The following is a 14260-nucleotide window of genomic DNA, read 5'->3' as shown; positions in this document are numbered from 1 at the left end:
CTACCTCCAAATACAGTTACATAGTCAGGTTGGGGGGAGGGTGGCAAGGAGGGTAGGACTTCATCAATGAATTCAAGGAGATACAATTCAGTCCATGACAGTGTCTTTTGTTTGTTGAGCCTGGCTTATTAAAAGAACAACCAAAGGGGTGCCAGGTGGCTCAGTTGGATAAGCGTCCGACTTTGGCTCAGGTCATGATCTTGCAGTTTGTGTGTTCTAGCCCCGCGTCAGACTCTTGTGCTGACAGCTCACAGTCTGGATCCTGTTTGGGATTCTCTCTCTCTCTCTCTCTCTCTCTCTCTCTCTCTCTCTCTCTCTCTCCCCCTCTCCTGCTTGTACTCTCTCTCTCTCAAAAAAAACATTAAAAAAAAAAAAATTAAAGAGAACCAAGGAAGAAAAACCAGCATTATTCATCATTTGTTCTACATCTATTTATAAAACTTACCAGCTATGTTATATGAAGATGGTTTCTTGTGGGAAACCTGTTCCTGATCATTAAGAGCTTCAAACTTTCTATGCAAGAAAGTTCTGATAGTCTAACTGGCTGGTATTATTAAATTCTACCTGGCCCCAATGGGTCATAGCTGACAAATAATTTTAACTCCACCTCATAATCTTTAAGACAATCTAGCCAACCAGGTCACGTGTATTAGGAAAGACTGTGAGATTCATACAGCTATTAAAATGGCACTTTGATGAGAAGACATGGAATACATAAGGACAAAAGTCCTTTCCCAAAGTACGCTCACCCTCTCCGTGAGTTTCTTTCTTATTGGGGTCATACACACAAAGGTCCATGGGAAAACCAAGACATAGTACTATTTACTGTTAGCTATGCCTTTGGCCTTAAACCTTAAGACAGAAATAGCTGCATTATTTCTGTAATAATACAGAATTTCTGTAATAATGTAATAGTAAACTCCAACCATCCCCTACTTTCCCAAAGTTTGCATTACATCACTCCCCTTTTACAAAAGGTCTACGTTTCACCAACCAAAAAACTCTGAAGAAGATTTTTGCTTTTACCAAAAAAGGTGAAAAGCAAAAATAGCATTCAATGTTGGCTTTGGATCGAGCCATTCCAGAAGCAGCACAGCCCTGAGCAGCAACAGAGGCCCCGCCACGCTCCTGCCCCAGAACTACACTCAGCATCTCAGCATCAAGCTGCCAGAGCTTGAACTGTGTCTGTGAGTATCTGTGCTTTATCTGGATTTATTTTGTGCATTTTTTTTTTTTTTTTGGCAAAATGTGTCCTAAGGTATCAAAAAAGTCTAAGAGAGGTTTTTGGGGTTTGAGAAAGCTCAAATTTTTTTCCTTATAAATTAATGGTAGTTGCTACTTCACTTTACACCGTTTCAACCAATGAAAGGTCCAACAGGAAAGCTCTACTTTTGGCTAGCAGTGAACCTGTACCGGTAATAGTTTCAGAAGAAAACAAACCATGAAATGTGCTTTCTTCCACTGCTCTCCCCACCACATGCCCTTCCTACCACCACCAGATCCGAGTCTGAGATGCTGCAAGTATGATCCCAAGATTGCTCTCCAGATACACAAGAACTGGAACCAGAGACAAAGAGACTCCTAGCCAAGAATATGTCACCCTATTGTTTAGCATGGAGCTGTCCGGGGCCACACCTGGGGCTTTAGCTGCGGGCTGGAAGCACTTTGGGAAAAAAGAAAAGAGAAAGATAGTTGGGCCTCTTATCCTCACATCAATATCAGTGTCTCTACCATTCATTCATTACCCTATCTTCACCTGTCCAGATCATCCACCGCGTTCCACACCATAGAACAGAAGAGTACACCAAACATTCAAGTCCTAAAAACTTTTAACCATGGCAAGCCCACCTGCTAAAATCTGAACAATTAGGTCAATATTTCTTTTTGGAAAGGGATGAAACAAGATTCAGTGCAAAGGAGAAGCAAAGAGAACTCCAAGAACAATAATGAAAGTGCTCAAGACAACAGCTCTGTAGCAGGCTAACAGGATGTGCAACCAGACTGAGGCAGGAAAGGAGGCTGTAGAATGTCTCTAAGGTTTAAAAAATTTTTTTGACAGATTATTTCACATTTGGCAATATTGAGAGTAGTATTAGATTTCTATTAGACGTCAAGGGAAAAATTAGTAATACATACATGGAAAACTAAAGAATAGCAATAAAAAAGCAATTATTGACTTCATGAGAAACAGAGAAGTACAAAAAAGGTAAAATAATAATATACTAGGTGAGATTAACTATGTGTAATAATTACACAGTCCTATTAAATAATAAATATAGACTGAAGCCAAATTATAGTCAATTTTATTGGGAATGGAGTCAGAAGTAGTAAATAAATATACTGGGGAAATGCAGGAGAGCTAAACCATATTCATCTATAGTAAGAAATCAAGTTCATGTCATAGATGTCTAAAAATGAACAAGCGGTGATATCACAACTGAAGAGGCTGCTTTTAGGCAACATGCTTGAGCAATGGAAACCTGAGCAAGGCAAAAGGGCCCACAGGGACCACCGACCTGACAGAGGCTCATTAAGCCCCTAACTGATAAAAGGGCTACTTACAACCAGGCATAATTCTTAAGATTACCAAAAAAGGGAAAACTCTGTATGTCCCCCATACTTCCTCATTCCACCATGTAACTATGGCCCCTCACCACCACCACCATGTGGCAGTCTCTCCTTTGCTGTGCCGCCCACTACTCCCTTGTAGTGTATTCAACAAACTTCTCTTTTGTTCTGCCACAGGTGAATTATCCCCCCCCCCATGCCAAAAGCCTCCACCCAATCAGGATGCTCCACAACAATGACATACAGCAATCATATTTGTAAAAAATTTATAGGCTGAAAACACCAAGTATGCTTTTGAAATTCTCATACTGTTGGTGGGATATAAAATTGATATAACCATCTTGAAAAAATAAATTTGGCATTATCTTCTGAAGTTTAGATGTACACACTACCAACATAAATAATACTGTAGGAATTGAAATATATCAAATATGTCTCAATGCATGACTTCATAATGATACCAAAACAAGATGAAATATCTCACTAGTCACCTTTGAAGGATGCTAAGGGAACCAACCTCTTATTTGAGAAGTGCTAAATAAATGGAAAGAACAAAGCCTCCACTAAAAAAAACTGCCTTTATTACATAAATTGTTTTCCTGGCCACAAAATAAGGGTAATTTTTTTTTAACGTTTATTTATTTTTGAGACAGGGAGAGACACAGCATGAACAGGGGAGGGTCAGAGAGAGGGAGACACAGAATCTGAAGCAGGCTCCAGGCTCTGAGCTGTCAGCACAGAGCCCGACGCGGGGCTAGAACTCACGGACTGCAAGATCATGACCTGAGCCGAAGTCAGCCGCTTAAGCGACTGAGCCACCCAGGCGCCCCAATTGTTTTTTTTTTTTAAGAGTTTTTTTTGTTGTTGTTGTTTTTTAGCACAAAAAGACTAACAATATTTTGTAGATGCTAATAAAATAATAGATCTAGGCAATGATAGTCAATGGCTACTGATACTACCAAAAGAGACAGCCAGAAATATTTTATTTCTGGTCTAAGCACTGAAAGCCACCTAAGCTGTATTCTTGCTAAAGAGTTCAATGAACCTGATCAATTTATAAGAAAAGTAAATATAAAAGAACAGTAATGACATTAGGTGGGATGCAATAAACAAAACATAAAATCTGAGAAATTCTAAAGGACATTCAGTTCCTTGAAAATAAATTGCAAGGAAAAATAGGAAGGGAACCTATGTTATAAAAGATTAAGAGGAGCATCTGGGTGGCTCAGTCGGTCTTGATTTCGGCTCAGGTCATGATCTCACAGTTCATGGGATTGAGCCCCTCATTGAGTTCTGCACTAATTGGGACAGCCTACTTGGGATTCTCTCTCTTCTCACTCGTTGTCTCTGCCCCTCCCCTGCAAGTACTTTCTCTGTCTCAAAATAAATAAACATTAAAAAGAAAAAAAGATTAAGAGACATATCAACAGATGCAATGAATGGACTTTTCTTGGATCCTAATTTAATCAGACCATGCTATCACTCAATGTGACATAACTGACAAGACTACAGTGTGCTATTTTAAAACCGCACTTATAATTTAAAACCCTCCCTCACAGAAAACACTAAGCCTAGGTGACTTCACTTGTTAGTTCTAGTAAACACTATTGAAAGAAATTCCAAATCTACAGAAACATTTTAAGACAAGAGTAGGTGGAAATACTAAACTTTTTTAAAATTGTGGTAAGCATTATCCTGATTCAAGAACTACAAAAAACTACAGACCAATATTCTTCATGAAGATAGATATAAAAATCCTTAATATTACCAAACTGAATGAAGAAAGATCTAAAATGGATAATCCAGCATGAATAAGTAAGGTTTATCCCAGAAATGCTGTTGATTTGCCATTTGAAAATAAATACAATTCATCATATTAACAGGCTAAAAAGAAAAATTATAAGATCTTCTGATACATACAGAAAACACATTTAACAAAATTTATTTACCCAGGAACTTCATCAATTGAATAAAGCGCGCGCGCGCGCACACACACACACACACACACACACACACACACACACATAAAACAAAACTACAGGTGCCATTATACTTTTGATGGTGAAAGACCAAAAGATTATAACAAGGCAAGAATGTCCTTTCTCACAGCTTCTATTTAATACTATACTGGAGGTTCTAGCCATTGCAATAAGACAGATGGGAATAAAAGGCATATAGTTTGAAAAGGAAGAAGAAAAACTGTCCTTATTCACAAAAACATGATAACATAGGTACAATATTGTAAAAAATGTACAAAAAAGCTAATTCAACTAATAAATGAACTATCAAGGTGGTAGGACACAAGGTCAACATACAAAAAATTGATTATATGTCTATATAATAGCATCAAATTAGAATAGAAAATTTTAAAAGCACTCCTTGTAATAGCATCAAAAATATGGCATACTTGGGGCGCCTGGGTGGCGCAGTCGGTTGGGCGTCCGACTTCAGCCAGGTCACGATCTCGCGGTCCGTGAGTTCGAGCCCCGCGTCGGGCTCTGGGCTGATGGCTCAGAGCCTGGAACCTGTTTCCGATTCTGTGTCTCCCTCTCTCTCTGCCCCTCCCCCGTTCATGCTCTGTCTCTCTCTGTCCCAAAAATAAATAAAAACGTTGAAAAAAAAATTAAAAAAAAAATATGGCATACTTATGGATAAACGAGGTCAAGACCTATTCACAGAAAACCATAAAACACCATTAAGAGAAATTAAAGATCTAAAAGACAGTTATGCCACAATCATGAATTCAAAGATAGGATATTGTTAAGATGGTAATTCTTCCCAAATTGACTTGTAGATCCAATGTGATTCCAAACAAAATCCTAGCAGACTTATAGATAGACAAGTTGATTTTAAAATGTATTATGGGGGCGCCTGGGTGGCACAGTCGGTTAAGCGTCCGACTTCAGCCAGGTCACGATCTCGCGGTCCGGGAGTTCGAGCCCCGCGTCGGGCTCTGGGCTGATGGCTCAGAGCCTGGAGCCTGTTTCCGATTCTGTGTCTCCCTCTCTCTCTGCCCCTCCCCCGTTCATGCTCTGTCTCTCTCTGTCCTAAAAATAAATAAACGTTGAAAAAAAAAATTAAAAAAAAAAATAAAATGTATTATGAAGACAGAAAATAAAACTTTAAAAAATTAAAATATATATATATGCAAATGGAAAGAAACTAGAACAGCTAAACAATTATGGGGGTGAGGAAGGACAAAATTGGAAAAATCACAATGGTTTTTAAGACTACAATTTTTCAGCCATAGTAATCAAGACAGTGTGGAATTGGTATAAGAATACACATATGAATCAGTGTAACAGAATATGGAACTCAGACCCACAAAGACATGATGAATGGATTTTCAAGATGCCAAGGTATTTCAAAGGGAAAGAACAGTTTTCAACAGTGTTTGAGTAAGGGGACATCAAAAAATGAACCTCAACCTTAACTATAAAAGTTAAAACTATAAAACTTCTAGCAGAAAACACAGAACATCTTCCTGATCTTGGAGTAGGTACAGATTTCTCAGCACACAAAAAGCAAAATCATAAATATAAATATAAATATAAATATATAGTGTGCGTATATATAAATTGGACTTCATCAAAAATTTAAAATTCTGCCCTTTGAAAAATATCATTAAGAAAACAAAAGGCAGAGCACCTTGTGCCTCAGACGGGTTAAGTGTCCAACTGTTGATCTCAGCTCAGGTCATGATCTCACAGTTCATGAGATTGAGCCTTGCATGGAGCCCAGCTAACAGCTGAACCATCAGTGCAGAGCCTGCTTGGGATTCTCTCTCTCCCTATCTCTCTGCCCCTCTCCCACTCACGTTCTCTCTCAAAATAAACAAACTTAAAAAAAAAAACGAAAAAAGAAAACCAAAGGCAAACCACAGATAGGGACAAATTATTCACAATACAAATATCTCATAAAGAGTTTTTATCCAGAATATAGAAGAAATCCTTACAACTCAATAATTAGATAACCCAAATGAAAAACTGGCAAAATACTTGAACAGGCCCTTCCCAGAAGATACACAAATGTCAAATAAGCATATGAAGAAACATTTAACATTACCAGAGAAATGCATATTAAAACTACAATGAGGGGAGCCTGGGTGGCTCAGTTGGTTGAGCATCCGACTGTTCATTTCAGCTCAGGTCATGACGCCAGGGTTGTGGGACTGAACCCTGTGCTGGGCTCTGCGCTGAGTGTGGAGCTTGCTTAAGATTCTCTTTCCTTCTGCCCATCTCTGCCACTCATGCTCTCTCTCTAAAACAAAAAAATGTTTAAAAATGAGATATACTATATATACATCCACTAGTTAAAAAACAATGACAATATCAAGCTTTGACAAGGATATAGAGCAACTGAAACCTTTAAATACACTGCTTGTCAGAATGCAAAATGGCACAGATACTATGGGAAAGTTTCAGTTTCCTGTAAAGTTACACATAACTTACCATAAGACGCAACAATCCTACCTCCAGGTATTTAACCAAGAGAAATGAAAACACATATCCACACACAGGCCTGCAACATATGTACACAGCAGCTTTATTCATAAAGAGACCACAACTTAGATGTTTATCAACAACCTAGATGTCCATCAACATATATGAATAGCTACAAATTGTGGTGTATCCATACAACAGAATAATACTCAGCAATAAAAATAAAACATATTGCCAATATACAAAATAGCATAGATGAATCCCAACATGGGTGGATTTCAAAAGTATGCTGAACAAAGTGTCAGACACAGAGTAAATATTGTATGATTTATTTGAAATTCTACAAAAATCAAATCTAATTTACAGTCACAGGAAGTATAGTAGTTGAACAGTACTGGTTGTTGGAGTGGAGAAGAACTGACTGCAAATGAGCATTAGAGAACTTTTTGGGTGATGTAAATATTCTATCTCTTGATGGTATTGGGGATTCTGTGGTTGTTCACATTTGTTAAAACTCCACACTGTAAGGGCACCTGAGTGGCTCAGATGGTTCAGTGGCTAACTCTTGATTTCAGTTCAGGTCATGAACTCATGGTTTGTGGGATCAAGCCCCACATCAGGTTCCACACCAGCAACATGGAGCCTGCTTGGGATTTTCTCTCAAAAGATAAATATTAAAAAAAAAACCAAAAAACTCTAACAGTAGACTTATAACATAGGGTGCATTTTATTATATGTATATTACACTTTTAAGAAAGTTGACAGGGTAGGCAGAGAATTTGATTTATTTTACATTCTTTCATTCTAATTAAAGTGAGTCAATGGGGCACCTGGGTGGCTCAGTCAGTTAAGTGTCCGACTTCGGCTCAGGTCACGATCTCACCGTTCGCGAGTTCAAGCCCGGTGCCAGGCTCTGTGCTGACAGCTCAGAATGCTTCAAAGTCTGTGTGTGTGTCTCTCTCTCTGCCCTTCCCTGCTCGCACTCTCTCTCAAAAATAAACATTAAAATTTTTTTTAATTTTTAAAAAATATTTTATTTTTGAGAGAGAGAAAGAGTGTGAGTGGGGGAGGGGCAGAGAGAGAGAGAGAGTCAGAATCTGAAGCAGGCTCCAGGCTCCGAGCTGTCGGCACAGAGCCTGACATGGGGCTCGAACTCATGAACTGTAAGATCATGACCTGAGCTAAAGTCAGACACTTAGACCCACTGAGTCACCCAGGTGCCAACCCCCCACTTTTTTTTTTTTAAATCAAGTCAATATTGTGGTCTATGACAATTCCAAGTGAGTAGATCTTTTAAATATTCTGAAAATGTTTACATATTACCTTGCAATTAACATTACCTTAAAATTAACATTCCAATAACATAGAATTACCATGATAAAAAAAAATAAAATTAGAAAAAAATTCCCAATTTGGTTTTTAATTTATCTCATGCTTTGAAATGTAATTTTCATAGAGTGCCTGAGTGGCTCAGTTGGTTAAGTGTCCAACTCTTGGTTTTGGCTCAGATCATGATCTCACAGTTCCATGAGATTAAGCCCCATGTCAGGCTCCTCGAAGATAGCACAGAACCTGCTTTGGATTCTCTCTCTCCCTCTCTCTGCCCCTCCTCTGATTGCTCTCCCTCTCTAAAAATAAATAAATAACCTTAAAAAAAAGACTAAACAAATTTATTTCTAAAAAAAATGAAATATAATTTTCATTAATTTTTGTTGGAGTTTGAGGAAATCATAAAATAATACCCTTTGTCCCCTCCTGTCTTCTGAGACACTTGAGAGACCAAGTCAGGCAAATGGAGATTCAGTATGTCAGATTAATTGCAGAAAGATCTAGGTTAAAGGATGTAATTTAGGTTTGTGCCGAAAATGGCCACCTAATAGCTAACCCAGAATTAGACAGACCTGCTCACCAAGGCATGGGCAATCCTACACAACCACAGAGCAGAGAGCCTTCACTGCAAAGTTTACATGTCTGGCAAGAGAACACAACATAGGCTCCACAAACATGATAAATCCCAAAAAAGGGGTTTGCGTGTCCAGTTTTTTATCCCAAACGCTCTTTCCCAGGGAGGCGGGAGAGATAAGGGAAGGGAGCAATTGCTTGCTTAATGGATGTCCAAAGAAGCACCGTGAAAGGAGGCTACCTCTGCCCTCTGACTTCCCCACAAAGGGTAGATCAACATTTCTCCACCTTGGCACACACAGCAAGTTCACATACAACACTCACAAAGGCACAATTCATGGTACACCAGCCACAAGGCTATCCAGGGCTACCCCTTCCCTTCCATTCAAGGGGGCATATTCAATTGCAAGTGACTAAAGTGACATATTTCAGAGGTGCCTGGGTGGCTCAGTCGGTTAAGCGTCCGACTTCGGCTCAGGTCATGATCTCGTGGTTCATGAGTTCAAGCCCCATGTCGGGCTCTGTGCCGACAGCTCAGAGCCTGGAGCCTGCTTCAAATTCTATGTCTCCCTCTCTCTCTGCCCCTTCCCTGTTCACACTCTCTCTCTTTCTCAGAAATAAATAAACATTAAAAAAATTTTTTAAGTGACATATTTCATTTTAATTTACTTTGATAATGAGTAAATCACAAATTTCTGTATTTTATTACTGGTCTTAAAAAAAAAAACAAAAAACCCTTACTTGCTCCATCCTAAAATGTCATCAGTTACAAAGTACACACCACAGGCTCGATAAAAATCTCTCAGAAAAAAACACATCTAATATACCCATTGATTTAAAGACAATTATGGAACTATGGTTCTTGTGTCAACTCATAACTCACTTAGATACATATATGTCATGAAATCAGAGCTCAGAATGGCTGGTCCAGAGTCAAATTAGAAAGGTGTGTGTATATATATATATATATATATATACACACACACACACACACACATATATATATACATATGCATATATATATACATATATATGTGTGTGTGTGTGTGTGTGTGTGTGTGTGTGTGTGTGTGTGTGTTTTCAGGCTTTGTGAAAAAGCCTCTATACACACACATACAAACTTTTCTTACTGCTGGGAACGGTAGTGACAAGCTTTTGATGTCATTACATAAAACATAATTTTCAAACTGAAGAGGCTATCCTGGTCAGTTATAAGCATGAAAACTCTTAGCTTTCTCAGACAAAGCTTCTTTAGTTAAGTCTTCATTATAGTTTTACCAAATAACATCAATTTAAAAGTCTTTATGCTAAGACTACTACCATAAAATTTTGCACCTAGGTCCCAATTACAGATCTGGGTTCTGTGATTTATACCTTGCATGATTTTTCAACGTGTATGTAGTATTTATTAGCACATTTAGGATAAATACTCTATAATCTAAAATCCTGTCATCTACAGAATAATATATGGATTCTCAAATTATCAGGCATGACCTGGATGTGTGGTGTTCTGACTAATGAGTATCTACGCCATACAATTTTCAAACAAGAATAATATAAATTATGTTCAATACAGTGTTTAGTGTTATTTCAGAAGGTATATTAAACATCTTAAATTACATCACTGTAGCATCAACTATTTTTCTTTCAGACTCAAAAGTATTTGTTAGTGAAGTTAACAGGTTTAGCAAATGTCTGTAGATCACTATTCACATCTTTACAAAATGATATATGCATTTTTCTCCTCATGCATAGAAGATACTAGCTGAGAATCTTTTGGAGCATGGATAAATGAGCTGCCTTCCCTCTCCATAATACAGAAAAAACACTAGGTTCTGTTAACAGAATTTAGTGGCTACATGCCTTCCATCCTGGGTCTTGCCTCTTTTGGGGCTGAGGCATAGATTTTATGCCAAGAACAATCCCACCTGTTATGCCAAGAACTGATAACCATCTGTCCTATAATACCAAAAGTAGTGACTTCTCACTTTCTGATAAAGATTACAAAGTTCTCCTACCTTCCTAAAATCAGAAGAAACTGAGGTTAAATATCTCCATACTAATTCAAGTTCTTCATAGAAATAGCTAACATTTACTGAGTACTTCCTATGCAAGATACAAGGTGCCTTACATATTTTATTTTCACATAAGAAAGAAATTAAATAAATCAAATTTTTCAAAAGCTAACAACACAGAGGCAAATCTTTAAAGTGCAGAAAAAACTATTTATTCACAAATTACACGATAAACAAAAACCCACTACTCAAAACCACATACCAAATGGTGAATGCTCACTTCTGTATATACTCAAGTATCTACCCTGTGAGAATATCCTTTATTAAACAAAATAAAATGTAACTAATATTTGTGTTTTTCAAGTACTCTAAAACTAACCTAACCACAGCTAACCTTCTGATGTAACTTTGAGGGAAAATATAACACTCTGAAAAAAAAAAAAGAGGTAAGCATTCCACTAAAGGAAACATTTTTTAAATCATCTCAGAAAAATGTAGACCATTACTTACATGCTCCAACAGGTTAAGGTAAGATTCTTTAAAACAGCTTACTTTCATCTCTGACAAGGAAAAAATTAATTTTACATCAAAAATAGCTTCCTGAGTGTCAGAAGTAACAGGACCCAGTAGTTCTATATAATTGTACTATAATATATGTAGTATAAAAATAACTCATATTAGCAATGACAGTATTGATTTGTGAATGCGATCGTGGCCTTTCAAGGAAATATTTCTTTAAATATATTCTTCTCTATTCATGGGATTGTACTGTTAAGTCATGTTTCAGTTCCTATGTATGTCATGCCCAAGATATATACATTCACTGACACTCATAAACATCCCTACTTTTTTAGAAAGACATAATTTAGCTATTTAAAATTGTAATTTAATTGAGTAGTTCCAAAAAAGTTATCTAGAAGAAGAATTCCAAACCGTCAGCTGGAACGTTAAAAGCAAAAGGTAAGTTTTTTTCAGAGTTTTTAAGCTTTTAAAAATAAGGAGAAGAAAATACTACTTTTGACTGGGCCAGTGCAGCAGTACAATTTGATATGACACATCTATAAAAGCATTTTTCAAAAATGCACATCTTAAACATGACTCCCTTGTGGTAAGGAATACTCTATCTACTTTTACAACTCAAACAATAAAACCATCATTGTGACATTGATCAGTATTTCACATATCTAATACTGAAGAAGGCAACTACCATTGTTGTAATAATTTTGAAGTCAAAATATAAGCACAAATCAGAATGAAGAGAAAGTCCAGAAAATGTTTAGAATGTACACATTTGCATGCATTTTCAGCCAAACTTTCAAAGATTCCAAAAATAACCAAATGACAACTCTGAATCAAAATAAATGTCAAAAAATATTTGACCTTTGGGAGACTTCCTCTAATGCAACCAGAAAAACAGAAGACTGAACAGTAACAGGAGTATTAGGAGGGAAAGAAATCACCAACTTCCTTTATCGTGAAACAAAAGCCAACGAGTCAACATCTTAATAACACTGGCCATCAAGTTATTCACTATTAGAGAATTCACTTTTCAAGTTGTGTCTTTAAAACGCATTCACTTACATTTTTGGATTATTTTTTTAAGTTTATTAATCAAACCCCACTGTACTCACAATTCTAATCTTAAGAAGTTTAAATCGTAACTTATCAAAGCACAGCCCAAACACTATACAATAATTCTACCATTTAGTTTTTATATGCCTCATCTGCAAAACTCATTTTACAAACAGGAGTTTTATTCTGTCTCTCCACAGTAGATGTTCCTAGGCCTCAAACTTTAAGAGCAATCAAAAAGCCAGATTCAAAGGGTTCCTGCTACTTTATCGGGCTTTGATAAAAACAGAGCCGTCTGGTGGTGTAGCACCATCTTCCTTCTCAGTGACCGTCTCTACAGTCCCAGAGGCCGAAACAATAACCATTGTCTTATTTGCTGAAACTGTCTTCTGTTTCTCCGCAATTGCTGCACAAACAGCAACAATCTCATCACTTTCAAAGTCATAGTCGGGGATTGACTTTGGTGAGAAATGTGTCATTTCTGCTGACGCGTCACACTTCTTAATCTTCTGTGCTACCTTCTGCTGCTCCTGGAGTGTTCTTGCCCAAGAAAGGTCTTCTTTCCATATTTCAGGGTTCATTGGATAGATGTGAAGGGCTACCTGAAAACTTCGAATTGCCTAAGGGAGATAAAAAAAAATCAGAGTTTTTCCTTTGCTTTATTTTATTTTTTTCCAACGTTTTTTTTTTATTTATTTTTGGGACAGAGAGAGACAGAGCATGAACAGGGGAGGGGCAGAGAGAGAGGGAGACACAGAATCGGAAACAGGCTCCAGGCTCTGAGCCATCAGCCCAGAGCCCGATGCGGGGCTCAAACTCACGGACCGCGAGATCGTGACCTGGCTGAAGTCGGACGCTTAACCGACTGCGCCACCCAGGTGCCCCTCCTTTGCTTTATTTTAAAAAATGAGTGGATTTAATAGAATCCACAATATCTCCATCTATATCTTTTTTTTACTATATATGTATATATATATATGATATAATATATAATATATATTAATATGTATATATATATGTATGTATGTAAGATATATACATATATATATCTGTTTAAAAAACATATTAGAATGCAAGGATAGACATTTAGGCTGTACCCTTAACACTGCATGATGATTATGATGAAAAAAAAAGTTAAAGAAGTGTGAAAGAAAGTGACTGACACATCACTGCTGAGGAGTAAAAGTCCACTGAAGTACAATTAAGGATATGGTTTAAGACAGAGCAAATGCATTGTTCAGCTTCTGCAGACTAGCAAATATAAGAATCTAGGGATTTCTTGACTAAACCACGATCAGGAAGGTACCAAGAATGCCTACCTCTGAAGCCAAGAGCTTAGCTCCGCATAATGTTAACATGTATTGACTGTCACAAGAGACAAAGGATATTAAAGAATGATAAAAGGGTCAATTGGCCCAGAATATATAACAATTATAAATATATATGCATCCCAACATCAGAACACCTAAATATATAAAGTAAACACTGACAGAAGTGAAGGGAGAAATAGCAAATAAAGTAATAGCAGGAGACTGCAATACCCAAATCCCAGTAATGAATACAGACAGCATCCAGAAGGAAGATCAATACGGGAACAGAGAGACTGAACAACACTATAGATCAAAGGGACTGAACAGACATATACAAAACATTCCACCCAACAGCACCAGAATACGCACTGTTCTCAAGGACAAACAACATTTTCTAGGAAAGATCACATGGTAAGTGGATAGCATCACATGTTAGGTCACAAAACAAGTC

The 14260-nt window shown here is 37.3% G+C and overlaps 1 protein-coding gene across 8 annotated transcripts in view; it reads right to left on the bottom strand.

Moving 5' to 3' along the window:
* Positions 1-11116: 11116 nt before the first annotated feature.
* Positions 11117-14260, bottom strand: part of TTC33 (tetratricopeptide repeat domain 33) — a 40474-nt gene continuing 37330 nt past the window's right edge. For all 8 annotated transcript variants that reach the window (XM_006928037.5, XM_019811540.3, XM_003981444.6 and 5 more), the window contains one exon: positions 11117-13119. In XM_006928037.5, the coding sequence (XP_006928099.1) occupies positions 12766-13119 (354 nt within the window). In that variant the 3' untranslated portion in view covers positions 11117-12765. The remainder of the gene's footprint in view (positions 13120-14260) is intronic.

Source organism: Felis catus, chromosome A1, assembly GCF_018350175.1.
Source record: "Felis catus isolate Fca126 chromosome A1, F.catus_Fca126_mat1.0, whole genome shotgun sequence".
NCBI classification, from domain to species: domain Eukaryota; kingdom Metazoa; phylum Chordata; class Mammalia; order Carnivora; family Felidae; genus Felis; species Felis catus.
Note: the sequence above shows the minus strand (reverse complement) of the source record. Positions and strands in the feature narration are given on the sequence as shown.